This window comes from Pan troglodytes, chromosome 3 (genome assembly GCF_028858775.2).
Source record: "Pan troglodytes isolate AG18354 chromosome 3, NHGRI_mPanTro3-v2.0_pri, whole genome shotgun sequence".
Classification (NCBI taxonomy): domain Eukaryota; kingdom Metazoa; phylum Chordata; class Mammalia; order Primates; family Hominidae; genus Pan; species Pan troglodytes.
The window spans coordinates 2,649,266-2,676,491 of record NC_072401.2 but is presented as its reverse complement, the minus strand read 5'-3'; the positions used below and the strand labels follow the sequence as shown (position 1 = coordinate 2,676,491).

The following is a 27,226-nucleotide window of genomic DNA, read 5'->3' as shown; positions in this document are numbered from 1 at the left end:
TGGGAACTCCTGAGCCCCAAGTCCACAAGTGTCCTAGGGCATGATGCACAGGCCCCCGCAGGCTGTGGTAAGCTGTGTCACCTCTGCCGTCTGGGCAGGGAACTTAACCTCCCAGCACCTCAGTTTACTTGTCTGTAAAATGGGAAGGTGAGGCCAGGTGCTGTGGCTCACACCTGTAATCCCATTGCTTTGGGACCCGAGGCAGGAGGATCACCCCAGGGGGCGATGGGGCTGCTGACAGTGTGGGGCTGCACCTGGCTCCATGCCCACCCCCTGCCTGACCCTCCAGAGGGCTGGCCTCTTTGATGACAGCAGGTGGCAGGAGGCTGTGGCCCTGAGGTCTGGCCCAGTGGCCTCAGCCTCTGTCACATACCACCCCCCTCACTTTGGGGAGGCTGTGCTACAGCCCGTGTTACGTGGCCCAGGGCCACACCCAGGACCTGAGTGCCCACTTACTCCACCCCTGCTGAGGGGCACCCTTGTTCGAAGGAATCTGTGTGGGCAGTATCGTGCTCCTGTTTTATTTTATTAATTTAATTTAATTATTGAGGCAGGGTCTTACTGTCACCCAAGCTGGAGTGCAATGGCATGATCTTGGCTCGCTGTAACCTCTGCCTCCCAGGTTAAAGCAATTCTCATGCCTCAGCCACCAGACTAGCTGGGACCACGGGCACTTGCCACCCCCACAGCTAACCTTTGTATTTTTAGAAGAGACTAGGTTTTGCCATGTTGGCCAGGCTGGTCTTGAACTCTTGGCCTCAAGTGATCTCCCACCTTGGCCTCCCAAAGTGTTGGGATTACAGGCATGAGCCACCATGCCCAGCCTTAGCACTCCTATTTTATTAATTTAATTTAATTTTTGAGGCAGGGTCTCACTCTGCCACCCAGGCTGGAGTGCAGTGGTGCAATCATGGCTCACTGCGGCCTAGGATTCCTGGGCTCAAGTGATCCCGAGTAGCTTGGACCACAGGCATGTGCTGCCATGCCCAGCTATCTTTTTTTTTAATTTTTAGTAGAGACAGGGTCTCACTGTGTTACCCAGGCTGATGTCAAACTCCTGGACTCAAATGATCCTCCTGCCTTGGCCTCCCAAAGTATTGGGATTAAAGGCGTGAGCCATTGTGCCCAGCCTCACTTTCCCGTTTTACAGACAAGTAAACTAAGGCCCTGGGAGGTTAAGTTCCCTGCCCACATGGCAGAGGTGGTGATGCCCAAGGGCCTTCAGCTCACACTGCCTAACCTGTGACTCCCCAACCCAGCTTGGGGACACCCTCCATGGCAGGACCTCCCCTTGGAGCAGCAGCCACGTGCCCAGGTCCCCTCGGGGGTCTCCTCTTATTGCCAGCCCAGAGCCCCTCGGAGGCAGGCGCTGCTGCTCCACTGTGGCCCCAGCACCCAGCCCAGGGCCCGATGCTCCCCCACTGTGTAGCAGGTGCTCACCTGGCCCACCCCCTCACTGCACAGATCAGGACTTGCCCTCATTAGAGATGAGGTTCCGTTCTAGTCTCACCTGTTGGTTTTCCTGGGAGCCAGCTCTGGGGCCACAGGGGGGCTTAGGAGATGGAGGCCCTGTACCCAGTGATCATGGCTGGGAGGTGATGCAGGTCCTCGGGCCTTCATGGACTCAGGGCTGGGTAGGGCCATATCTCTGCTCAGGCCAGGCCACCTCCTCCAGGAAGCCCTCCCTGCTGTATGGTGACTGTGCCTTGCTGTCGTGGGGGTGTTGGGCATCTGACCACAGGCCAGTTGCTTCTGCCTTCCGAGGCCCGCTGCACCTCGATAGGGCCCGGCCAGACAGGAGTGGAGGTGGAGGGAGTGTGAAAAACATAAGAGGAATTCGTGTTCCTAACTGAATCCCAAGAGACATCAAGGCAATGCTGCTGAATTAGAGGAGATGGGAAAATAGCTAATTTTCAGAGCATTCACACATCCATATCCAGTGTCTCCTTATGTTCAGTACTTTGGAACCAAACTGCGGGTCCTACGGTGACTCCCCCTGCCCCCTCAGAGTGCCCCCCTCGCCCTGCAGCCCCCACTGCTGACGCACAGCGGTGTCCACATCACAAAAGGCACTGGGAGGGCGGGGGCAGGGAGGGGCTGTCTCCCTTCCAGAGACCTAAAGCGATCCCAAGGGCGCCTGGGACACCCCTTCCTCCCTTTAGCTCCAGACGTCCTGGAAATCTGTGATGTCTGCTGGCCTCTGTACAGGGAACACCAGCCGCAGCCACCTCCACGTCAGTCACCGCAGAGAAAGGAAGATTTGTGGAAGGAATACAGCAAATCGACGCCTCCTCGCAAAGCACTCTCCCTGGATGTTGAAACAGTGACTGCAAACTCAGAGGCCCTTCAGGGGCTTAAGCCAGGATTCGTTCAGCCCATCCTACGGCTGCTGCACGTGAGGCCCGAGGCCCTTGCTGCATCTGCACTGCACCCACACCGCTGAGAGGATCTCACTTGTCTGACCCGTCAGTGGCTATCTTACTGTCCGTGTCTGTGGCTCAGGCAGCAAAGCTCTGGGCCACGTAACCTGCCCAGGGTCGCCCAGCGGGTGAGAGATGCTCTTAGGATCAGATGACAGATTCCACCTCTAGATGCCTGTCTGGGGCTGCTGTAACAGAACACACATGAGCTGGGAGGCTTAAAACCATGGGGATTTGCTGGTTTACAGTTCTGGAGGCAGGCATCTGAGATGAGGGCGCTGGTGGGGTGGCACTGCAGCCCAAGGTTCTAGGGGACGATCCTCCTGCTGCTTCCAGCTTCTGGTGGCTCCTGGCACTTCCTTGCCTTGTGGCCAAGTCACTCCAAGCTCTGCCTCCGTCTTCCCTTGGCCCCTCCCTGTGTCTGTCTCTTGTAAGGATATTTATTGGAGTTGGTATCCATCCAGATAGTCCAGGATGGTTTCATCTCAAGATCCTTAACTTAATTACATCTGCAAACAACCTTTTTCTAAAAAAGGTCACAGTCGCAGATTCACATTTTGGGGGTCACATTCAGCCCACCGTGACATCTGAATCCTGTGCCTCCAGCCCCTCACCCCTCCCGTCACCCCCCACCCTGTCTTCAGGACACAGCAGAGAGCAGGGGCTGGAGAGTCAGCAGCCGAGGGCTGAGCTCCTTCCCTAATCCCACCTGGCGTAGGTGAACTGGAGACCGCGTTTGCTCCACCCGGAGCCCACGTCTCAGCTTTGCATCAGCTAGCTGGGCTGTGTATAAGCAATGCCGAGGAAGGGTCCTGCAGCATCCATGCGTCAGATGCCTGTCTCAGCACAACTGGGTTCTGTGCTCAGGGTCTCCCCAGGCTGAAATCCAGGTGCCGTGGACTGCGCTCTCATCTGGAGCGGCTGACATTTATTTCATCGCTTCTTGTCGATTGAGAAGAGACTATGAGATGCAGTTGTGGCGGGCGTGGAGCTTAGCACTTGACATCCTCGGAGGCAGCGTCCCCGTCCACGCCTGATGCCCCCTCCCACCCCCGCAAAGGGCAGGCCTCGGGGCTGACCTCTGACCTGCTGCCTTTTTGGCATCCTCCCGCTGAGGTCCCTTAGGTCTCATTAGCAGGAAGCAGGGCTGGCCTGGGCGCCGGGAGGGAGAAGCTGAGGGGTGGGGACCGTGCAGCCCATGCTGGGAGAGCGAGTGAGCCAGTGCCCGTACAGGGGGCTGTCCTCTCGCCGCTTCTCTGGCCGCTGACCCCATGCTCCCCACGGGGACCGAAGTCCTGCAGCAGCAAATCTCAGGCCACTGTCCCTGCACCCCCTAGAGTGCCTGCATGGAGCAGGTTTGGAGGTGGGTGGGGGAGCAGTGACTGGGCCCAGAGTGTCTGGAAGGACCCCTGGACCTGTGCCCACACCGTGAGACCGGAGGAATATGGACATTGGAGGGTGCTCCAAGAGAATGCACCAAGACCGGGTGACACGTCCAGGAGAGAGGCCTGCGGACCAAGCTAGTGCCTGCCTGTGGGGACCACAGACCCCGGCCAGCTGACCAGGGCGGGGCAGCCCTGAGATCCCGGCTTCAATTTCCCTCCCTCCCGCTGAGCTGTTTCTGGGATGGGCGCCTGCCCTCCTGGACCGGCCCAGCCCTCCTTCCCGTCCCTCGGTTCTGTCCTTCATTCTGGCCCGCAGTGGCAGCGGCCCTTCTGAGGATGCCCTGGTCACGGAACAGCATCCATCTCCTTCTCAGTCCCAGCCTGTGCTCAACCCAGGGGCTGTGGAGCTGCAGTCAGGAGCTGTGGTGAGAAGACCGACTTCCTTGTGAAGGCGAGTCACACAGGAAAACCCCGAGAGAGAATGACTTTGCAAGGGGCTGGAGAGGAAAGGAAGCAGGAAGATTCCAGCCTGTTCAGAAGAAATCAGCTTACTTGCTGCTGGAAGTTATTAGGGCTGACACCAGTGCAAAGGCCTGGCAGCCACGGTGGGGTCGGCGCCACGGCGGGGTCAGCGCCACGTGTTAGTTCCCCCGGCTGCTGCGACGAAGCACCGCGGCGAGGTGGGTTAAATCACGAGGGCGTTTGTTGTCTTGCAGTTCTGGAGGCCAGAAGTCGAGATCAAGGTGTCAGCAGGGCTGGTTCCTTCTGGGGCCATAAGGGAGAATCTGTCCTGGGCTCCCTTCCAGCCTCAGGGGGCTTGGTGGCCATCTTGGGTGTACCTTGGCTTACAGAAGCATCACTCCAGTCCCCGCCTTCAGTCCACGTGGGGTTCTGCCCACGTGTGGGCCTGCACCCAAATTTTCCCCACGGGTAAGGACACCAGTCAAGTTGGCTTAGGGCCCACCCTACTCCTGGATGACTTTATCTTAACTTTAGTTACACCTGCAATGACCCTGTTTCCAAATAAGGTCACATTTTAAGGTATTGGGGGTTAGGACTTCAACATATGAGCTTGCTGGGGGGCCCCAATTCAACCCCAAACAGCACACTCGCGCCTCCCTGCTAAATCCTTGCCGTACTAGACTCTGAGGGCACCTGCCAAGAAGAGGGGTCTACCTGCTGTTGGTTTCCGCCGTGGCCTGAGCTGAGCTGGTACGACTTTGGCAGACAGTTCCAGAGCTGATTCCTGGAAGGGTGTCTCAGCCCTCCCTGATCCCAGGACTCACAGAGGAAGTCAAAGCCAGGCCTTGTGCATTGCAGACTCAGCCCCCCGGAGGTCTTTGTGAGGCAACAGAAGAGGAGACAAGATGTCCCAGCAGGCTCCAACTCCTCTGGGGAACCAGAGGTGTCCAGGACTGTGGGATTGTCCTGGCCTGGTGGCCAGTGTGACCGGGCAGCAAGGCCTTCACCTCTGACTCCTGGGAGGCTGTGCTCACCCCATCTCGGGCTCCTGCTGCTGAGGTCCTCTCCATCTCATTGGTGAAATCTCCACCAAAATGCTTCCTCTGAAAGCTGGGTTGTCCACCACTGTGCCCCGTTGCGCTCTCCTCCTCCCCATCATGGTCTTCAAAGCCCCAGGCCAGGCACGGTGGCCTATACCTGTAATCTCAGTACTTTGGGAGGCTGAGGTTGGAGGATCATGTGGGGCCCGGAGCTTGAGGTTACAGTGAGCCGTGGTCCTGCCACTGTGCTCCAGCCTGGGCGACACGGCCTTTTTCATGGTGGGAAATGGTCTCATTTCTGAACACTCATTTGCAGGCTGGCTGACTCCCTCCACTGCATACACACGTGAATCAGGTCTTGTGTGGCCACATCCTCCACAGCGAGCCTGAGCCGTCGACTGATGTCAATGAATGTGGATGCGGGGGCTCCAAGAAAGAGAGCACCTGTGCTCTGTTCCTCAAACTCTTTTTCCCTCAAGTGTAGCCTACAGGGAATTGCGTGCTGTGGAGCATCCTCTGGGGGCACTGACCAACAGGCCAAGGTCCGAACTGTCCAGCCCTCCCAGTGGGCCTCTGCTTAGCCTCAACCTCTGCCTGGCCTCTCCCAGCATCACCAGGGGGTTCCCTACAGTCTGTCGGCTGCTTCCCACCTCTTGGCTTTCATTCAAGCTGTCCTCATGCTGCGCCTTCCAGGAACCCTCCCTGGCACTCCAGACCTCTCTCCAGCCTGAGTGAGGAGTCTCCCCTCTGACCTCCCACAACAACACCCTTGATGGTTCCTCCGTTACACTTTTCGTGTGTGATAATTAACTGTTCACCTATTGATCTCTGCCATCAAATCGTGAGCTCCTTAGGGCTGAACTGTGCAATTCCTGGATCATAGTTGGTGCTTAGTGCATGTTTGTAGGGCAGGTGGATGGATGGATGGATGGATGGATGGACGGTTGGATGGTTGGATGGATGGATGGATGGATGGACTGATGATTAGATGGATGGGTGGGTGGATGGATGGATGGCAAATGAATGAGTGGATGGGTGGATGGATGGGTGGATGGATGGATGGCAAATGAATGAGTGGATGGGTGGATGGATGGGTGGGTGGATGGGTGGATGGATGAGTGGATGGGTGGATGGATGGGTGGGTGGATGGGTGGATGCATGAGTGGATGGGTGGATGGATGATTGGATGGATGGATGGATGGATGGATGGATGGATGGATAAATGGATGGGTGGGTGGATGAGTGGAAGATTGGATGGGTAGATGGATTGGTGGGTGGACAGGTGGGTACATGGGTGGATAGATGGATGGATGATTAGTTGGGTGGGTGGATGGATGGATGGATGCATGGATTGGTGGATGGGTAGATGAATGGATGGGTGGATGGATGGATAGGTAAATATATGGATGGGTAAATGGATGAATGGGTGGGTGGGTGGATGGATGGATGGATGGATGGATGGATGGATGGATGGATGACTTTTACAAGAAGCAGCCAGCCCACCATTTGCGTCAGGGCCCAAGGTGGCTCATTAGAATTGGTATGTGGTTGTGCAAATGCCCGAGCTGCTAATTTTCCCACATCCAAGCACAATTAAACCTTGCCTCTGGAGCCTACCAGTCACTCTTGTTGTTCTTTGTTTTTGTTTTTTATTTATTTTTCTTTAGAGATAGAGTCTTGCTATGTTACCCAGGCTAGCCTTGAATTCCTGGGCTCAGGGGATCCTCCTGCCTCAGCCTCCCTGTAGCTGGGACTACAGGCTGTTTTTCTCTTCATTAGCCTTTGCAAATGGTTTCAAGAGTTCAAAAATTAATGTATCTGATGTCATAATGAGAAACATACTGTGATGCTGTTAGTCTTTCCAAAGTTGGCATTCTCTTCTTTCACAGACTTCTAGAGGTTCAAGGTGGCAAAGTCCTGTCTTTCTGTTTGCATACTCACTTGCTACATTTGCCGCATCAGATTCATTTGGGCTTTGCTATGGTCTTTCTTTTCCATGGTAATTGGAATTAAAATTACAAGTTCAGTAAACTTCCCTCTTCTGCTCTATCCAATTGCCGAATTCAGACGTGTTCCGTGTTCCCAACATCTCAGAGGCTCCCCTCACCACTTTTCCCACCCCAATGATGACATCAGCCATTTATCCTCCCTGTGTGCTGTTCAAGAGGAGCACTTTGGAAACCTGGCCACTGTCCTGTGGCCTAACTGTGACACAGCTGAAGACACAGGCTGGGCAGCCTTTGGTATTGATGTGACTGTTTAGAATTGCACTGCCTTTCTTTACCAGAGAATGACATTTCATAGTAGTTCAAACCGAAGTGGGGCTGTTGCAGGGAGTTTGTGCTGCCTTCTGTAAGAGAGTGGCAGGAAGCAACATTCAGGCAGCCGGTGCGGGAGTGTCTGGCAGCTGCAGAAGGTGGCTGGACTTTTAGACATCCGGGTGAACATGCTGAAGTGACGTTGATCCACTGACTTGAGAACGTCATTGACAAGGGTTCAGACTCTGTGGTGAGACACAGGAAGCTGTTGGCAGGGCAGGTGCCCTTCACTCTTCTAGCCTCTGCTTCTCATGGCTCCCTGTCTTTCTGTGACTTGAGCTGTGGCTGTATCTTACCCGTACTGTTCCCTTCCTCACCACAGGGATGGACCCGCTGGGCACCAGCTCACTTCTCGGCTCTGTATTGTTAATGTGTGTGGCTCCCCCACTAGACTTGGCTTTTGGGGGACACATAGTGTCTGATCTACCCCTGAGGTCCTCCTCATGGCCCTACCCTGTCTGTTCAGCAACTGGCCACAGGGGATCAACACCCTTCCAAAGGCAGTGTTCCTGGGCCACTGGCATCCAAACAGTGCCCCCTGCTGTGGTTTGAATGTGTGCCCCAAAGTTCATGTGTTGGTAACTTAATCCCCACTGCAACAGCGTTGAGAGGGGGGACCTTAAAGAGGTGATGAGGTCATGAAGGCTTTGCCCTCCTGAGCGGATTGATGTTATTGCAAGAGTGGGTTTGTTATTGCTGCAGTGGGGTCCTTATAAAGGGTGAGCATGGCCCCCTTCCCCTCTCTCTTGCCCATGCGATGCCTTCCTCCATGTGGTGACATAGCAAGAAGGCCCTCGTCAGATGGGGCCCCTCCACTTTGGGCTTCCCAGCCTCCAGACTGTGAGCCAAAAACATGTCTGTTCATTATAAATTACCTAGACTGTGGTACTCTGTTATAGCAGCAGGAAGCAAAGGAAGACACCCATCCACATGGCCCCAGGAATGGCTGACCCAGAAGGACCCAGGCTCATGCTCTCGGTGAAATCCTGGGTTCTACCTCCCCACTCTGCTCTCTTGTTCCCTTTGGCCCTTCCAAGCCCAGCTGGTTCCCTTGGGCAGTACCTCATTGGTTTTTCTACCTGTGACATCTCTGTATGGGGCCCCTTGGCTCTCTGTCCACCCATTCCCCCTCCCACGCCACCAGAGCTTCCAGCCAACCAGGGCAGGGAGGCAGGAGAGGGCCTTTCCTGTGGCAAGTGAAGGGTGTCTGGGGTTGAGATGGCCATCAGCGATCTGACCTACCCGTGGGCAATCGGCCAGCCTTGGCCTGGCCTCGGTCTCAACCTGCTGGTAGAAGCCATTGTTCTTATGCCACACTCAACTCTCTGTTGAACGTCAGGGCCCTTCCCCTGATTTCTCATCTCCAGGGGTGCTTCAGTAGCAGGACGCTTGTCCAGATAACCTTCCCAGCTTCAGGGTGTTGGTCCAAGGGGCTGGAGCTGCGGGGCTGAATACTTCCCACGGGCTTCTCCTTTCACAGGGAAACAAGTTCCTCGCCACAGGCAGGGCCCGAGGGTGCCATCTGCTGCCAGCAGGCACTTTCCTTTCTTCTTTAAATGGCATCTCTTCTGATCACAAAAGCAATACTTGATCCGAGATGAGACTTTAGAAAATGATAATTTACCTGTAATCTTACTACTCAAGTAAGTGTAAGATTAATGCCTTACCTTGAGTATCTTCCCAGTGTGTCATTTATGTACCTATGACATCTCTAATTTTAATTTTTATTATTTTATTTATTTTAAGAGACAGGGTCTTGCTCGTTGCCCAGGCTGGAGTGGAGTGCAGTGGTGTGATCACAGCTCACTGTACCCTTGAACTCCTGGGCTCAAGTGATCCTCCCACCTCAGCTTCCAGAGTAGCTGGTACTACAGGTGCACACCATCATGCCTGGCTAATTTTTGTATTTTTTGTAGAGACTGAGGTCTTGTCATGTTGCCCAGACTGGTCTTGAACTCCTGGCCTCAAGTGATCCTCCCGCCTCAGCCTCCCAATAATTGTTGGGATCACAGGCATGAGCCACTACACCTCGCCTCTAATTTTTTAAATGCTACATTTTTCATTTCATATTTTAACATTTCCAGTGGACCATCCTTCTGCAGATTGTTTCACCATAGGGATATGACCTAATGAATTGAGTCAACCCACTGTTGATGGACATTTAGCTTATAAGCTATTTCTTGCATATGAGTTTGCTGGGCGATTACAAGAAAAACATTCTCTTCTGTTGTTTGTGAGATGTACAGCTCAGTAATTTGTGGTACATCCATGAGGCTGTACAGCCAATATCACTGTCTAATTCAAAACATTTTCATCACCCCATAAAGAAAAACCCTCCCCATCAGCAGTCACCATGTTCCCCTCCCCCTTCAGCTGTTGCGACCACGGTTCTGCTTTCTGCCCCTATGGGTTTCGCCTGTTCTAGACATTTCATGTGAATGGAATCAATCATACAGTATGTGATTTCTTTTTTTTTGAAGGAGTCTCACTCTGTTGTCAGGCTGGAGTGCAGTGGCGTGATCTCAGCTCACTGCAAGCTCCGCCTCCCGGGTTCACGCCATTCTTCTGCCTCAGCCTCCTGAGTAGCTGGGACTACAGGCGCCCGCCACCACGCCTGGCTAATTTTTTTTTGTATTTTTAGTAGAGACAGGGTTTCATTGTGTTAGCCAGGATGGTCTCGATCTCCTGACCTTGTGATCCGCCCACCTTGGCCTCCCAAAGTGCTGGGATTACAGGTGTGAGCCACTGCACCCGGCCAGTTTGTGATCTTTTGTGACTGGCTTCTTTCACTCAGCACGATGGGTGTATTTTTGTTTTTGTTTTTTTAGATGGAGTCTCGCTCTGTCTTCAGGCTAGAGTGCAATGGCACGATCTTGGCTCACTGCAACCTCCGCCTCCTGGGTTCAAGCAATTCTCCTCCTCAGCCTCCCGGGTAGCTGGGATTACAGGCATGCGCCACCACACCCAGCTAATTTTTGTATTTTCAGTAGAGACGGGGTTTCACCAAGTTGGCCAGGCTGGTCTCGAGCTCCTGATGTCAAGTGATCCGCCCGCCTTGGCCTCCCACAGGGCTGGGATAACAATATGATGTGTTCAGTGTTCATCCACACAGTAGCATGTATAAGTGCTGCGTTCCTTTCTGTGGCTGAAAACTTATTCCATTATATAGATAGACATTTTGTCTATCCATTCAACTGTTTTCCAAAGTGTCTGTGCCATTTTATTTTTCCATAAGGAAGAGAGGAGAATTCCAGTTCCTTCACATCCTCACCTTCCTCACCACAACTTCATATTTTCTGGGTTTTTTTTTTTGAGGGGGGGGAACATTCTAATCGTCCTAATAGATAAAATGGTATTTAACTGTAATTTTTTTGGCATTTCCTGACTGACAGTGATGTTGGGCATCTGTTCATGTGTTTATTAGCCATTTGTATATCTTCTTTGGAAAAATGTCTATTCACATCCGTTTTCCATTTGTTCAGTAGTGTTTTTTTTTTTTGGTCTTTTTGTTGTTGGATTGTAAAAATTCTTTCTATATTGCAGATACTATGTCCTTATCAGACACATGATATGCAAAAATTATTCTGTGGGTTTTCTCTTCACTTTCTTGGTGGTGTCCTACGAAGCAGAAAGTCTTCAGTTTGATGAAGTCCAATTACCTGTTTTCTCTTTTGTTGCCCATGCTTTAGGTGTCATGTCTAGGAAACTGTGGCCTAGCCTAATGCCACAAAGATTTACTCCAATGTTTTCTTTTAAGAATTTTAAGCCTGGGCGCCGTGGCTCACGCCTGTAATCCCAGCACTTTGGGAGGCTGAGGTGGGTGGATCACTCGAGCCCAGGAGTTCAAGACCAGCCTGGGCAACGTGGTGAAACCCCGTCTCCGCTAAAAATGCAAAAATTAGCCGGGCAGTGTGGTGCATGCCTGTGGTCCCAGCTACTCGGGAGGCTGAGATGGGAGGCTCACTTGAGCCCAGGGAAGTCAAAGCTGCGGTAAGCCATGTGAGACACCATCTCAAAAAAAAAAAAAAAAAGAGAATCTTTGAGTTGTAGCTCTGACATCTAGATATATGATTCATTTCGAGTGAATTTTTGTATGTGGTATAAGGTCAGAGTTCAGCTTCATCCTTTTGCATGTGTGTCTCCGGTTTTCCGGCAGCGTTTGTTGAAAAGACTATTCTTTCCTGGTTGGTCTTGGCACCCTTGCTGAGAATCCACTGCCCATAAGCATATGGGTTTCTTTGCGGACTCTCGGTCTCATTGGTCTGTATGTCGGTCCTATGCTGCTGCCGCACAGTCTTGATTCCTGCTCTTTCATGCCACATTGCAAATCACAAGTGTGAGTCCTCCAACTTGTTTTTTTTCTTTTGGCTATTCTGGGTCCCTCGAGTCACTCCCATATTAATTTTAGGATCATATTGTCCATTTTTGCAAGAAAAAAAGGCAGTTGGCACTTTCGTATGGATTGCATTGAATCTGTAGATCGATTTGGGGAGTCATGCCGTCTCAACAATATTGTCTTCCGACCTGTGAACACGAGATGTCTTCCCATTTATGTAGGTCTTCTAATATTTTTCAACAATGTTTTGTTGTTTTCAGTGTATGATTCTTGTACTTCTTTTGTTAAATTTATTCTAAGTATTTTAATCTTTTTTATGCTATTGTAAAGGGCTAAGGATTGTTTTCTTCATTTCACTTTCAGTTTATTGCTACCATATCTAAACACAAGTGATCTTTTTTTTAAATTTTTATTTTATTTATTTATATTTTTTTGAGATGGTGTCTCACTCTGTCACCCAGGCTGGAGTGCAGTGGCACGATCTCAGCTCAGTGCAACCTCCGCCTCCCGGGTTCAAGCAATTCTCCTGCCTCAGCCTCCCGAGTAGCTGGGACTACAGGCACACACCGCCACGCCCGGCTAATTTTTTGTATTTTATTAGAGACGGGGTTTCACCGTGTTGCCCAGGCTGGTCTCGAACTCCTGAACTCAGGCAGTCCACCCGCCTCGGCCTCCCAAAGTGCTAGGATTACAGGCATGAGCCACCACGCCCGGCGTGATCTTTAAAAAAAAGCCTTTATTGATATGTAACATACATACCACAAAATTCACCTTTCTAAATCACACAGTTCAGTGGTTTTGGGCAATAATACCCCCGAGCCTTCTGCGTTGGGCGCCACGCCAATCCGGCCTTCTGCCATGTACTTGCCGCCTCCGTTCCCTTGCCTCTGCTCTCTCCCTGCCCCAATTCTTTTTTTTAATATATTTTTAATTTTTGTAAAATATATGTAGCATAAAGTTTACTATTTAGCCCTTCCTAAGCGTACAATTTCGTGGCATTGAACACACTCAGTGCCGTGCAACCGTCACCAACATCATCTCCACAACGTCCTCATCTTCCCAAACTGAAACTGTTTCCCCATCACTCACTCCCCCCGACTCCCCGACCTCTGCCCACCCTGGCGCCCACCGTTCTACCTTCCGTCTGTATGAACGTGATGGCTCTCAGGACCTCGTGTCGGAGACTCAAGCAGGACGCATCCTTTGGTAGCTGGGTTGTTTCACTCAGCATGATCTTGCCAACATTCATCCGTGGCTGTAGCCTAGATCCGAATTCCCTTCCTTTTTAAGGCTGAATAATATTCTGTTGTATGGATGGACCACATTTGGTTTATCCACGCCTCTGCCAACAGACACCCGAGTTGCTGCCGTCTCTTGGCCGCTACGAACGTGGGCGTGCAAGTATCTGTCCGAGTCCCAAATTTCAGTTCCTTTGGGTAAGGCTCTGATGAGGCTGGGGGTACCGAGTGGAAGCTGACATCCTGGACAGTGAAGGCCCCTCCCTTATTCAGCTCCCAGGGCAGAGGGCAGCAAGGCCCACACCCCCAAGCTGAAGGTAGGGGCTTCATCTGTGGAACCCTGACCACCTGGGAGGGGAGAGCCACGGAGCATTGTTGGGGTCCCAGCAGAGGATCCCGTCCCATGGGCCCAGGCCCCCTAAGCCTCCTACCGTGCTCCCACGTTCCGGTAAATATTCAGCTTGTTAGCACATTGCCATGAGGGAGGGGGCCCCGTGCAGCTCCAGGGACGCTTCCGGCCTCCTCCCCCGCTCTGCCGCAGCCCGCTGCCCTGAATTCTCACGTGCGTCACGCCTCTGTGCTTCTGCAGGGTTTACGTCACGAGGCTGTGTCCCTAAATTAGATACCAGGCAGTTGTGCGTGTTTCCCACGGTCTGTGAAAAGACTCGCGCCACGTGGGATTCGTGCGCGTTGGCGGGGCTGTGGCTGGCTCGCCTCCGCCTCCGTGGCCTCTGCTGGTGGGCGATTCGATCACGGTGGGTCTTCCATTCCATTGCTGGCGGACTTGGGATCCTGCCCAGCGTTTCACTGGAACCCCCAGCACCGCGTCTAAGACCCTGCTTCTCTGCAGACAGACGCAGATGCGCGTTTCCAGTGTATGCCGGCAACAGAGGCCACCGGGCTCCGGAGTGTAGACAGCCCTGGCTTTACTGAAACGGTGCGAACATTTTTTCCGAAGTGGTTGCACCAGCTGACACTCCCACCAGCAAGGTGAAGGCTCCTGTTGTTGCACCCACACTGTTCTTATTTTTGCACAGGTCGCCGAGGATCCCCGAACATTTGGGGCAAGGCTGGGCATGAGACACGGCCAAATAAATGAGCCAAGCCCTCCAAAAGAGGCCGTGCAGGATGCCAATGGCAACCGAAAAAAATTATCACGAATATTTCTAGGTAGAGAAAAGATTTTGCATCCATGAAACGACAGTAACAGCAGTAAGTTTAAAACTTGATAGCAGAAATTTAAAAGTCAAGAGTAAAATTAGAAGAACGAGTTGGGGGAAATTTCCCAGAAAATGGGACAAAAAGATAGGAGATAAATTAGTTTAAAATGAGAGGGCCAGTGGGTGCACCCCTAGAGTTGGGCGAGGTGAACCTCCGGAGTTAGTACAGGCCCAGCTGTGAACGATTTATAGGGTCACCATGGAACCCCTGAGTAGCAAATCTGATGAAAGCTGAGGATGCAGCTGCTGGGAAGATGGAGACCCCATGCACGGAGGGTCCCTCAGCCTCCAAGGGCGTCCACGGACAGAGCCTGAGGTCTGGAAGTCAGAACCGATGCCCAGGGAGGCCAGCGAGGCCTGTGGGGTCTTGTGCAGAGGCCCCTGGAGGTCCCGGGCCCTGTTCTGACTCCAGGCAGGGAAGTGTAGGTGGGGGCGGGGGGATCCCGTATTCGTTTCTTGAGGCTGCTGTCACCACAAACTGGCCTAAGCCCTAGAAACTGTCTCGCAGTCGGAGGCCCGAAGTGCAAACTCTGGCAGAGCCTCACTCCGTCTGCAGGCTCCAGGGCAAGCTCCTCCCGCCTCTCCCAGCTTCTGGGGACTCCAGGTGTTCCTTGGGTTGGGGCTGCGTCTCCGGTCTCAGCCTCCGTGGTCACATGGGCTCTCCTGCCCCCTGTGTCTGTGTCCTCTTCTGTCTCTTATAAGGACGCTTGTCTTTGGACTAATGACCCGTCCGGATCATTCAGGACAATCTCTTCATCTCCAGATGCTTCACTTAATTGCTCCTGCTGAGACCCCTTTTCCAAATGAGGTCACGTTCACAGGCTTCAGGGGCTGGGGTGGGGAGAGATATTTGTGGGGGCTGCCTGACACTCAGGCCATTAGAAATGGTGTGAAAGGTGAGTTGACGCTTCCATAGGGGCAGTCGGTCGATATTAAGCCAGGAGTGCAGCCTCAGTGGGTGAGTTGCCACCAGCTGTCAATTCCAGGAGGCCCAGCAGAAATCAAAGGCCCGGGACTGGCTCAGAGCCCTGTTGTACCACCTGGCATATGTGGTGAGCGTGTTACACTGAGGACATTTTAGGTGAAGTTACAGGAAAGTTGTGTATCTGGGCAACAGATACACGCCTGTGGGGTGGGCGTCTGCGAGGACACAGACTTTTGTCTTGACCAGTGACCTTCGGGCTCCACGGCCCCTTATCATGCCCCACCCCACACACCAGTATCTCCTTCTCCATGCAGCAGCTCCACAGCTGGGTCCTGCTCCTCAGACAAGATGGGGCCAGAGGCGGCCCCAGCAGCCACGCATGCTGCCCCACAGGCCACAAGAGAGAAGATCCGGTCCAGGTTCCACGGCAGCCACGACCTCATCCACCGCCTGTTCGTCTGCATTTCAGGTGTCATGTCAGGGCCTGGGACCGGTGCATGGCTTGAGGACACACGGGCTGCGCTTTAGGGGAGGTCAGGCGGGGCGTGTACAACCTCCCCCTCACTTTCCTGTAAACAGCAGCCCACTCTGCCCCTAAGGAGCCAGCACTCCTGTTCATGGAGAAGGCTGGACTGACCCCACACAGGCAGGAGGAGGAGGGGAGCTGCGGGTAAGGGTGGGAGGCGTTTTCCTCCAGGGAGTGGCGGCGGGGGCAGTGGGGTGGGGGCAGAAGAGCCAGGCGCTAGGCACCACCTCTGGGCAGGGTCCACCCTGGGCTCCCAGCCACGTAGGCTGCTGGGGGGCTGCGCCTGCGAGGGGTGGACATGCTTTGCAGGTAGACACATCTGGATGCCTGAGTGGCTGTGACAGTCACAAGCACTGGCCTGGGGGTGGGCACAGTGCAGGGGCTCTGTAAGTGTCCCTCAGCGTGTAGCCTGGCCAGCTTAGTGGTGATGGCTGTGACCTGTGCATAAAAGGTGTGAATGTCAGCGGCAGACCGACTGTGGCGGGGCTGTCTGTCTGGTCCTCTCCCTTCCCCTGATCTCTCTCGACTCCCGAGTTTTTATTCTTGCAAGGGAATCCTCCCCCAAGGGGTTGGGCCTCCTCCCTCCCTGACTGATCTGAGAACACGCTGGCCTGGGCTGTGAGCTCTGGCTGGGTCCGCCCAGCCCGCAGCACCGACCTCCGCAGTTCCTTCCATCCGTCCTTCTGTCGCGGTTACTGTGGCCTTCCTTCCTCAGGTGTGGCTGACCAGCTGCAGACGAACTATGCCAGTGACCTGAGAAGTATTCTTAAAACACTGTTTGAGGTCATGGCCACCAAGCCTGAAACAGACGACAAGGAAAAGTTAAGGAAGGGTGAGTGCCCACTCAGGACGGGCTCTGAGGCCTGCGCTGGTGGCCGTGTCCCTGCCCACAGGGAGGGGTGCTCAGAAATCCACACCTTCTGGCCCTGGGGAGATAGGGTCCCGACCAAGCAATCGTCGACCCCAGGATCCCCTGACCTCCGCACTCCAAATGTGCCAGGCTGCCCTTCCTGCTGGGGAGCCAAGGGGCACAGGAGCAGGCCCAGGAAGTGCCCAGATGGGCTGCCCGCCCAGGAAGTCACTCCACCCCTGCAAACGAGCAGATGGGCCAGGGCCCCTGGCTCGTGCCCACAGCCCCGGCTTCTGTCCCCTGCATGTGCAGCAGCAAGGTGACTGCATCTCTGCGTCTGATGGAGGCTGGGAGAACCCAAACCCTCCCTCTTAAGGATGAGACTCGGCCGTGGTGCCACGTCTCTTCTACCGAGAGCTGCCCCTCAGAGCAGCCCGAGGCTGCCCACCCCGAACCCACCTCTCTATGGGGGTGGAAAGGAGTCCACTGCTGCCCATGAGCTGCTGAGGTATCACACATGCTTGACACAGCAGAAGCACACAGGCATGCTCTCACAGCCATAGTCACACAGAGACACGTGCACACACACGTGCACACGTACTCATGCATACCCACACCCACACACATGCACACATGTGCACATACGCTCCCGCTCACACGTGCGCACACGTTATCTGGGAGGGAGAAGGCAGGGACTGGTTAGGCACAGGGAATCTGGCCCTCGGTCCCTGTAGGATCCAGGGCAGGAAAGGGGACTAAGCCCCTACTTGCCACCCCTGGTGCTCTGGTGCTGAGCTGAGGCACTTGTTCCAGCAGAGCCATCCCTCACCACAGAGGCTTCTGCTCATGGGGCGTCCGGGCACGTGGGGCAGCCCGCCTGGTCCTGGAGCCCTGGCCCAGCAGGGCATACCCTTGCCAGCAGGGAGGAGCCCATGTGCCGACCCAGCTCTGCCCTGCCGAATCCACACCGCCAGGCTGCATTCTACCAGGGAGGTTGGCAGGACTGCCTTCTGGAAATCATGATTCAGAGACGGCAGGTGACATGGCCCTGTTCTGCACAGGGAGGTTGTGAGCTGCAGTCCTGGCCACACACGTGCCATGCAGGGGCCCCAGGGCTGGATGCCCCTGTCAGGGGGAGCAGCCACAGGCTTCTGGGCCCCCATGTTGTGCAAAGGAGAGGCCCCTGCTCAGGAAGACCCCCAGCCAGGATCAGCGCCCAACCTGCTGTGGTGCCACCTGCCATGAGACTGCCAGTGGGCTTGGGGAGCTGACCCACTGCTGGAAGCCCCCAGCTGTGCCCAGCAAGTGCAGGTGACCCTGCATCAATTGCCCGCCTCCCTCACCATACCCCGACGGCTCCCCTTCTCCACCAGTCACCCAGACTCTGCGGAGTGCGGCCTTGGAGGACTGTGCACTGTGCCAGGAGACCCTGTCATCCTCTGAACTGGCAGCCAAGACCCGCGATGGGGACTTTGAAGGTGTGTGGGAGGCTCTGGGTCAGGACACTGCACTAGACACCAGTGGGGGCTGTGGGAGCCACAGGAGCCTTCCTCCTGGGGGAGGGGCTGCAGGCCACCCTGTCCGGGCATGTGGGAGCTGGGAGACCGCCCCCGGGAGGCTGGCTGGAGGCCAGGCGGCTTGGCAGTCTGGAAAGGAGGGCCCAGGGTAGGTTGAGGGTCCCGGCCCAACCCACCTGCCCCTGCCGTCGCTGATGTGACGCTGCTGTTGTTGTGACAGACCCCCCGGAGTGGGTGCCAGACGAGGCCTGTGGCTTCTGCACGGCGTGCAAAGCACCCTTCACCGTCATCCGCCGGAAGCACCACTGCCGCAGCTGTGGGAAGGTGGGTGAGACCCCTTGCACGGAGGGTCCCTCAGCATCCAAGGGCGTCCACGGACAGAGCCTGAGGTCTGGAAGTCAGAACCGATGCCCAGGGAGGCCAGCGAGGCCTGTGGGGTCTTGTGCAGAGGCCCCCGGAGGTCCCGGGCCCTGTTCTGACTCCAGGCATTTGACCACGGGAACCTGGATGGTGCCCATGTCCAGTCCCGGCTGCTGCAGAGCCAGCCACAGAGAGGGGACAGCGAGTGTGAACAGGAGCCTGCAGCAGCCTTGGTGCAGGACGTGGACCCCTCATAGAGTCCAGCCTCCTGAAGGTCACAACCCCTGGCACCTGGGGCTGGGCAGTCCCCACCCACCAATGCGGCCTGAGCTGGGTGGGTAGGTGTGTGGGAGGGCGAGGAGCCAGGGTGGGTGGGGCTGGCCTGCCGCAGACCCTCACTGCCCCAACCCCATTCCAGATCTTCTGCTCGCGCTGCTCCTCGCACTCAGCACCGCTGCCCCGCTACGGGCAGGTGAAGCCGGTCCGAGTGTGCACCCACTGCTACATGTTCCACGTCACGCCCTTCTACAGCGACAAGGCCGGCCTGTGACGTGGTGCCAGGGGCAGCCCCAACCCACCCGGGCCAGGAACCCCCAGGAAGGTGGGGCCACGCTGCAGGCAGGTCTCACTGCGTCTCATGAGGCCGCTGCCGCTGCTGCAGGGGCACCCAGACCTCCAGAGCATCCAGAGCCTCTGTCCTGCCCACCCTAGCCTCCCTGCAGGGACCCCGGGCCGGCTGCAGGGGCCAAAAAGAGGTCAGCTTTGCCCGCAGGGGACCCGGAGGAGCCTGGTGGCTGCCTCAGGGCAGGGTGCCTGGTGGAGAAGGGCTGGGCCCTCCCACTGGTCCCTCGGAGATCTGCTGGGGCTATGGGAATCGGGGCGGGTGATGGAGGTGTACAAGAGTGGGGCCACTCTGCCGCCTCTGCTGTTGCGGTGAATCTGGAAGCCAGAGCAAGGGCCACTCCACAGGCTCTTTGGCACAGCAGGGCTCCCTATGTGCCTCCCAAACCTCAAATGCAGGCTACCCATTCTCCCCATCAGCTGCCCACCTCCTTCCCCAGCCCTCACCCCTCACCCCTCACCATCCTTCCTCAGGACTTGGCTAAACAACATGCATCTCATTTCTTCTTGGAGTGGGGAGATGCGGGAAGCTGACCCAGTGGTCCTCTAGGCAGGCAGGGTGCTCCTGGTGTCTGCCCACCACTGTCCCCTTGCTGATGGCGTGGGGGTCCGACCAGGCACTGACACCGCAGGCAGAGGTTGCTCGGGGCCTTGGGTCGGGTTTACCAATCAGCCAGGACGCCCGGGGCCACCAGCTCAGCCACCACTTCCCCTTCCCTCTGCACCCTCTGGAACCCTGGCCCAATTCCTCAGACCCCAGAGTGGCCTGGGACCCAAGCTGCCGCAGCTGAGTGGCCCCAGCGGACACCTCCTCAGGCTTAAATCTCAGGCTTCACATTGCAATGACGATTGCAGTTTTATTTTTGGAGATGACACACCTACTGCTTCTTTTCTAGGATAAATCTAATTACTGTTTACTGGTGGAGTACATATGCATAGAAACGGCTTCTGTCGGGGGGAGAGTATATAATGGAGGAAATATTATGTATTGAGATTATATTTATTTTCTAAATGCTGTAATTTGAAGCCATTTCCATAAATCTATTTAAGGATTGCAGACGCTCTCCTTTCTTCCATGAACGCGGATCTTTTTTCTCTGTCTGGAAAGCGATGGTGTTGGTGCTAACATGCATTGTCCTCTAAGAAGCTGGAGGCTCCTGGACTCTTGGGACGACTGAAGGGCGGGACTTGGCTCCCACCAGCCCTCAGGAGCAGTGGCCACCCCCTGCTTCCTGCAAGCTCCTTCCCACCTTCCAGGGCTCTGCCCCTGTGATGCCCACCCCCCCCGCCCATCTACCTGCCCAGCTCCTCTTCTCACAGGCATCTTCAGCTCAGCCCTCTGGCCTGTGGGGGGCAGGGTTAGTGCTCATAGCCACCCCGACTTGGGGCCTGCCCTGCCTGGTGGCCCTGGTCGTAGGGCTGTGCTAATCACGCCTGGAGCGGCTGCCTTCTGGAGTGTCCTGGAGAGAACTCAGGAGGGCGGCCGCAGCCCAGGTTGCCTCGACGATGGGCCTGTGCCCACAGGACTCGGGTACCCTGCCCTTTGGAGATGGGCACTGGTGGGTAGGCAGATACTGGGCTTCCTTTCTTTCTGGCAAGAGAGAAAGTGTTTTGGAATGTGGGGCCCTGTCTGAGCAGGGCTGAGTTATTCGGGAGCAGAGGAGAAGGGACATCCGGGGGACTCTGAGATGGCCTGCCTGCCCCCACGCCCACCCCAGCAGACAGCTGTGCTGCACGAAGCTGCACCACATCCCCTGGCTCCTCACAGGCACCCACGGCGGCCGCCTTCCGGGCTAAGGCAAGGGGGTCCCTCCTGGTCCACCAGGTCAGCAGTGGCAGAGGGAGCAGAGACCAAGAAGGGTCTCCCCTCAGAGGTCTGGATGTGGCCTGTGTCCCCGGCAGCCCTCCAGACCAGCCTTGGCCTGCCTTGTGCAGGGGGGAGGGGAGAGGGCAGCCCCTCTAAAAGCTGCCCTGCAGGAAAGCCTGGGGTCGCAGGATCCCCCCAGAAAGGGTGACCAACTGTCTTGTTCCCCCAGGAATGAGAGGTTTTCTGGGCTGCGGGACTTTCCATACTAAAGGCAGGACATGTGGTCACCAACCACCCACGGGGCTATTCCCACCCCAAGGGCAGAGTCAGGACCTGGGGATGAGAGGGGCTGGGCCAAGGCAGAACCAGCTCTGGAAGGCTCTAAAAGGGATGGCCTGTCGCCCACCCACAGGTGGGGCTGGGGACCGCAGTCTCTGGGTTGGGGGCAGGAGAGTGCCATGGGGTCTGGTTGTGGGGTCAGCCCCTGTGAGCCTCAGTTTCTCCACCATCACCATCATTGCTGTTGTTTCCTGAGCAGGGCTGTCTCTTCTCCTCCCACAGCCCCTTGAGGGAGCAGCATCCCCGTGTTGTAGGTGGGGAAACTGAGGTTCGAGGAGGTCTGTGACAGAACTGGGTTGTGCGTATCTAGGAGGGTCTCCAAGAGGCAGACACAGAAGTTCCTGCGATGGGAGGGGCTCCAGGAAGCACTGGCCGTGGCCGATGGTGCCTGGATGGTGTCTGGAGGCCATTTCCAGGGAAGGCTGCTGCGGAGGCAGGCGCGTCCCCACCCGAGCACCCGGGTTCCTGGTCCCAGCAGCTGCAGAAAGGCTGAGGCTGCCTGGGCCAGGCCTCCCTGCGCTGCCTGGGCTATGCACAGGACTGGGAGGATCCCCCAAGCTCGCTGTGTCCAAGGGGCTCAGGAGGAAGCCTGGGGCAAAGAGACCATTGCCATACCTGATCTTGGGGAGGTGGGACGAGGTGGGGGAGAAGGGAGAAGCCCCACCCTGTCCTGCCCTGCCCACTGCAGGCTGAGGCGTCTCCCGAGGCCCTCACCCACCTGCACTGTGGCGGGTGCCCTGTGGCTCACCTGTACAGCGGCCCTTCCTCAGGCAGCAAGCTCCCCACCCACATTGGCTGTGCTGGTTCCTGGGCTGATGGGGATAAGGAGGCTGTGAGCAAAGGGGCAGATGGCTCTGGGGAGGCCTGGGGCGAGAATGCAGGGAGGCTCAGAAGTGGTGGGCGTCCTTGCTGGGCCAGGGAGCCGGTCTGAGGCAGGGACTGTCCCCTCCTATCCTGCGGCCCAGGCCCGGCCCCACCCCCCACCGCAGCCCTTGCTTATCTTCAGGAGTCCTGGTGTTGCCCCTAATGGCCACCAAGGCCCGCCCAATCCACTGCCTCCTCGAAGCAGTGCAACCTGAGGTGTTGGGGTCTCCCCACCGTGGCCAGGCACCCTAAGTCTGGACAGAGACCCCAGCGCAGCCTGACCCAGTAGCCAGGCCCTAGTCCTCAAGGTCCTACACCTGGGAGGAAGATCCAGAGAGGCCCTAGCTGGTACAGCAATGACCAAGGGCAGGACAGACCATGCCCCCAGTGTTCCTGGTTGGAGCTGGACGCCTGTACCACCAGGGCTAGGCGGGGAGCTGGCAGAACCCTGGGGAGGCAGCTTTGTGGCATCTGTGCACTGATGCCTCCCTCCACCAGCACCCAGCCCCTGCTCTTCCCACCCTCTGGACTCTGCAGTGGGAGCTCAGGGGAGGCAGGCAGGCCTCAAAGTGCCCGCCCACACTACCCCCATGCCCCAGAGTCCTGGAGGTGCTCCCAGGCCCCATAGACCCACCTCCTCCAGGAAGCCTTCCCAGATAGCAGCACCCCTACCATTCATGAGAGGAGGACCTGCTCTTCTACCCCAGGCCTCAGGGAAGAAAGGGGGTCCCGGAACAGCAGCAGGGCCAGGCAGGGCCTGTCCAGCTTCAGAGGTCCTGGCCCTCCGAATTTTAAAGGCCACCCCCAGACGCCACAGCAAGTGCCTTGAATCTGCAGCCACAGCCTCTTTCATAAACTTGTTTTTCTCTTGTAAAAGTGTTTGAAAGGAAAATTTCCTCTTTTGCTTTTAGACATTTTGGGCCATAGGAAATTCATTTAACTTATAGTTGTCTGAGTTGTCTGGGGGTCTTCTGCATGCTGGGAAAACCTTTTAAAGTGAGAAAAAAAATCTACCCCACCAATTGTTCACAAATAGAATTATCTGATTTTAAATTTAAAAATAACGCTGACATTATGTTTGGTTATATAAACATTTAATTACATCTCCATGCATTTTGATTGTGCCGTCTTCTTTTTGTATTCTGGAGACAGTGTTTTCCTGAGTGTCAAACTTTTTGGAAGGCCCCCAAGAGGCCTGGCCTGGGGCCTGTGGCTGGCCAGCCGGGCAGCCAAAGCTCCACCCAGGTTCTCAGCGAGACTCTGCTACTGACCGGCTGAGACTGGGCAGGCCCTGTCTCTCCTAAGCCCTGTCTCTCTGTGGGCAGGGCCGAGGGGTTGGAGGCTCTTGCTGATTTGGAGCTGATGTTCACATTCCTGGCACCTCCTGGGCACCCCTTAGTGCCCAGCCCGCTGCTGTGCAGGGCTTTGCATGCATCCTTCATGACACACCCCAACCACCCAAGAGGCAAGTACTGTCACCCCCGATTTTACAGCCCAGGAAACAGGCCCAGGGAAGTTGACAGGACTAGAATCCAGGGTGGCTTCAAGGAGAGGCACCATAGGGACTCCCCCTGGTGCCGGGACACAACCAGGCCTCTCGGTGTAGGGGAGCCAAGGCCTCGGGGGACTGGGTGCGTGCTGAGCTGGTCACAGCTCTCCAGCCCTGACCCAGGCCACCCCACTGACCTAGAACCTGCCACCCCTCAGGGCTGTGGAGATGGGGACTGCGCTGCAGGATTCTGACGGAGTGGAGGCAGGGCAGCCTCCCGCCCCAAATGCTGGTGCAGGGGACCTGGGGGCTGCAGGCAGCCCACCCAGTGACAGGAGGCCCAAGGTGGGAGGGGCAGGGTGTCAGTGGCCAAGTTTGGGGGATCAGGGCCTGGTCAGCCTGGAAGTGTGGGAAAGAGGCTCTGCAGCTGCCGGGGCCTCACCAACCTTCCCTCCCTGGGTGTGTGAGGGGTGCTCCCTGAGGCTCTGCCAAGACTCAGACACCCCAAGAAGTCATGTGTGTGTGGTGGCCATGAGGAGTTTGTGGATCCTGAGTCCAGTGAAAGGAATTAGGGGCCCAGTGGGCGCAGGAAGGCCAGGAAGCTGTCTTCTGGAGGTCTCTTTGGGGCTGGCCTTAGATACTCTCACAGATCCTGGGGGTGGGGAGTCAGCCCAGTACCCTTTCCCAAGCCAAACCAGGAATCCTTTATTCCTATTCCGTCCTCCATATGTCCCAAGAGGCAGCACTGCCAGCCCCGTTCACAGCCAGGGAAGCTGAGGCTGTGGCAGCTGGGGCAAGATAACTCAGGAAATCCAGGCAGCGGAAGACAAGCCTGCCGTGGCCTTCCACCCAAAACCGGGGAAGCCCTTCTGCATGCAGGCCCTGTCCCTTCCCTGGGAGCCCCTGCCTGGGGTGGGCTGGGGAGGGCCGTCATGAGGGAAAGGAGACAGAGGGCGAACAACCCAGGGAGAATGTAAGGCTGGGTGGGGCTCAGAGGATGGGGCAGGAATGAGATGCACCCTGGGGGTCCCAGAGTGGCATAGAGAGGTCCTCCCAGAGTAGGGTGGGGGGACTGGGCTCCCCAGGGAAGGAGGCTGGAGATGTCTGCCCCCTCCCTCCTAGCTTTCATTGGTGCCCATTGGACAGGTCCTGACTCTGGAGAAGGGCAGGGCAGGGCTGGGCAGGAGCCTCCCGCGGTAGCTTGTGCCCATGGAAAGCTCCCCAGAGATGCCACACCCTGCGGGGGACCTGCCCTACAGAAGGGGACATGGCCCATGCCCTGCAGGGCTTGGGTCCAACTGGCTGACCTGAGCCACGTCCTCCCCACTCCTCAACCGCCCGAGACTCCATGGGCACTGGTGCCTGCCGGCACTGACCCAAGATGCCTCTGCCCATCTTGGGAAGGACAAGTTGAGACCCGTGGGTGTAGAGACCCTGCCAACCGCAGGTGGGACCAGTGCCCCTATCCCCCAGGGGCTCCAGACCTCTCCTGGCAGGGCTCAAGGCCCACCTGCAGCCATCTGGGCCAGGCCAACATCACCTCCAGGCCTCTCCTGGTTGCTCCCTCCCCTTCCCTCTCCTCCTGCCATTGCTGGCCGATGCCTCCAGTACCTCCCTCCCTGGCTGCAGCTCAGCCCTCAGTCATCCATCGCCTCCTGCAGCTTCTCCTCCCAACCCCCAACTCCTTCCTGCTCCCCCAGGCAGTGGTGCCCACACTACCAGGCAAGGTTTGAGCCCAGGGACACCAGGGAAGTGCTTGGTCCTCAGTGTGGTGGGAGGCGAGGGTGAGTCCATAAATGACCTAAATTGAGGCTAAAAATCTCTTAGACTGGGGTAGCATGCAGGTGCCTCCCCATAGACACACCTGCGCACCTGTGCTGCCCACTGCCACACAGAACAAATCTCTTGGCCCATGGCAGGAAGGGGGCGTGCACTATGCCCAGCAGGTGCACTTGTACTAGGCCAGGTGTCTGCTTTAGCTGTCGGCAGCAACTCACCCGGCGGCCAAAGCAGGGATGGGGCAACTTTGCAAAATGCTCATCCCCAAGTGGAGAGCTGGGTCCCCAGAGCCCAAACACACCCTGCTCCTCCCCAGACTTGGGCACCTTTCTTTACCATGCACAGCTCTGAGCAGCCATGCAGACTAACCTGGAGGGCCTCGGTGCTGAGTTCTTGTGAGGGGCTCTGCCTTGGGCCCTGGCGTCACTGTGGGGCAGGAACAGGAAGGGCCCCTGCTAACATCAAGGGGGTTGTCTCAATGTCCATGCAGGGCTGTCTCATAGCAGTGTCCGAGTTCCCCACTGGGTCCTGCAGGGCTCTGTGGGAACACACATTATTCTGAAGCCCACACCACAGGCTTACACCCAGCAGGACCAGCCAGGCCAGGAGGCTCTGGCCTCTGCATTCCTATAGCCCTGAGACGTGTGTGGCAGCACTAATCTCCATTCTGCTGAGATTTCTGGGAGACCCTAGCAAATCCCTGAGCCTCTAGTCCCATGTCCTGATCTGCAAGCCGGGCATGCAAAACACAGGGAGACGCACACGAAGCTTTCACAGGAGTCCTGGTGCTGAGGTTTTGCATTTTTTGTTCAGTTTCGTTGCCAGCAGCAGCCCCTGTGTCCCACTGAGTACTTCTGGAGGGGTCCAGCCACCTTATGCCTCCACACTCTCCAGCCTGCGGGGCCTGGCCCTTGGCACATCCAGGCCACCAACCTCAAAAATCAAATCAGTGAGATGGGTCGGGCGAGGTGGCTCACACCTGTAATCCCAGAACTTTGGGAGGCCGAGGCAGGCGGATCACGAGGTCAGGAGATCCAGACCATCCATGGTGAAACCCCATCTCTACTAAAAATACAAAAATTAGCTGGGCGTGGTGGCACGCGCCTGTAGTCCCAGCTACTTGGGAGGCTGAGGCAGGGGAATCGCTTGAACCCGGGAGGCGGAGGTTGCAGTGAACTGACATCACGCCACTGCATTCCAGCCTGGGCAACAGAGCCGTCTCAAAAAACAACAACAACAAAAAAAATCTGCGAGAGGGTGGGGGGTGCCGAGGCCAGTCTGGGGCTGCCAGTCCTGCCACCTCCTGGGCCAGCCTTAGGGTCAGGGGTCACTAGGGAGACCCGCCAGCTGGGATTTGATGAAGGGTTCACTCCCGTCCCCACTTAGGGCGTCCTCGGCCAGAGGTGGCCAGCGCCTGCCTCTAGGAACGTCCCTGCCCCTCAGGCCAGACACAGAGCATGCAGCCCCCCACTCCGGGAAGCCTCTCGACTCTGGCCGCACGTCTGTGTCCCTTCCCCAGACCTGGGCCCTCCTTCAGCTCCGGCGTCCACTGGGCGATCTGAGGAGCCCGCCCGCTCTGGGCCTGTTTCCCCACTGACACCCTCAGAGACGCCTGGCTCTTAGGATCAGAGCGTCTGCGTCCCTCTCCGAGGTCCCGGCCCTTCCCGGGGCCACTCTGCGCCCGGCGGGGAGGGGAGTCGTTCACGGCCCCACGCAAGACCCCCGGGCAG

General features: G+C 56.6%; 1 protein-coding gene across 7 annotated transcripts in view; it reads left to right on the top strand.

The window, feature by feature from the left end:
• Positions 1-20,275, top strand: part of ZFYVE28 (zinc finger FYVE-type containing 28) — a 155,430-nt gene extending 135,155 nt beyond the window's left edge. For 3 of the 7 annotated variants that reach the window (XM_016951155.4, XM_016951154.4, XM_016951153.4), the window contains 5 exons: positions 15,659-15,813; positions 16,586-16,702; positions 18,094-18,198; positions 18,458-18,561; positions 19,016-20,275. In XM_016951155.4, coding sequence (XP_016806644.1) covers positions 15,659-15,813; positions 16,586-16,702; positions 18,094-18,198; positions 18,458-18,561; positions 19,016-19,147 — 613 coding nt within the window. In that variant the 3' untranslated portion in view covers positions 19,148-20,275. The other 4 variants (XM_016951152.4, XM_016951149.4, XM_016951150.4 and 1 more) reach the window with 2 other exon arrangements.
• The last annotated feature ends 6,951 nt before the right edge of the window (positions 20,276-27,226 follow it).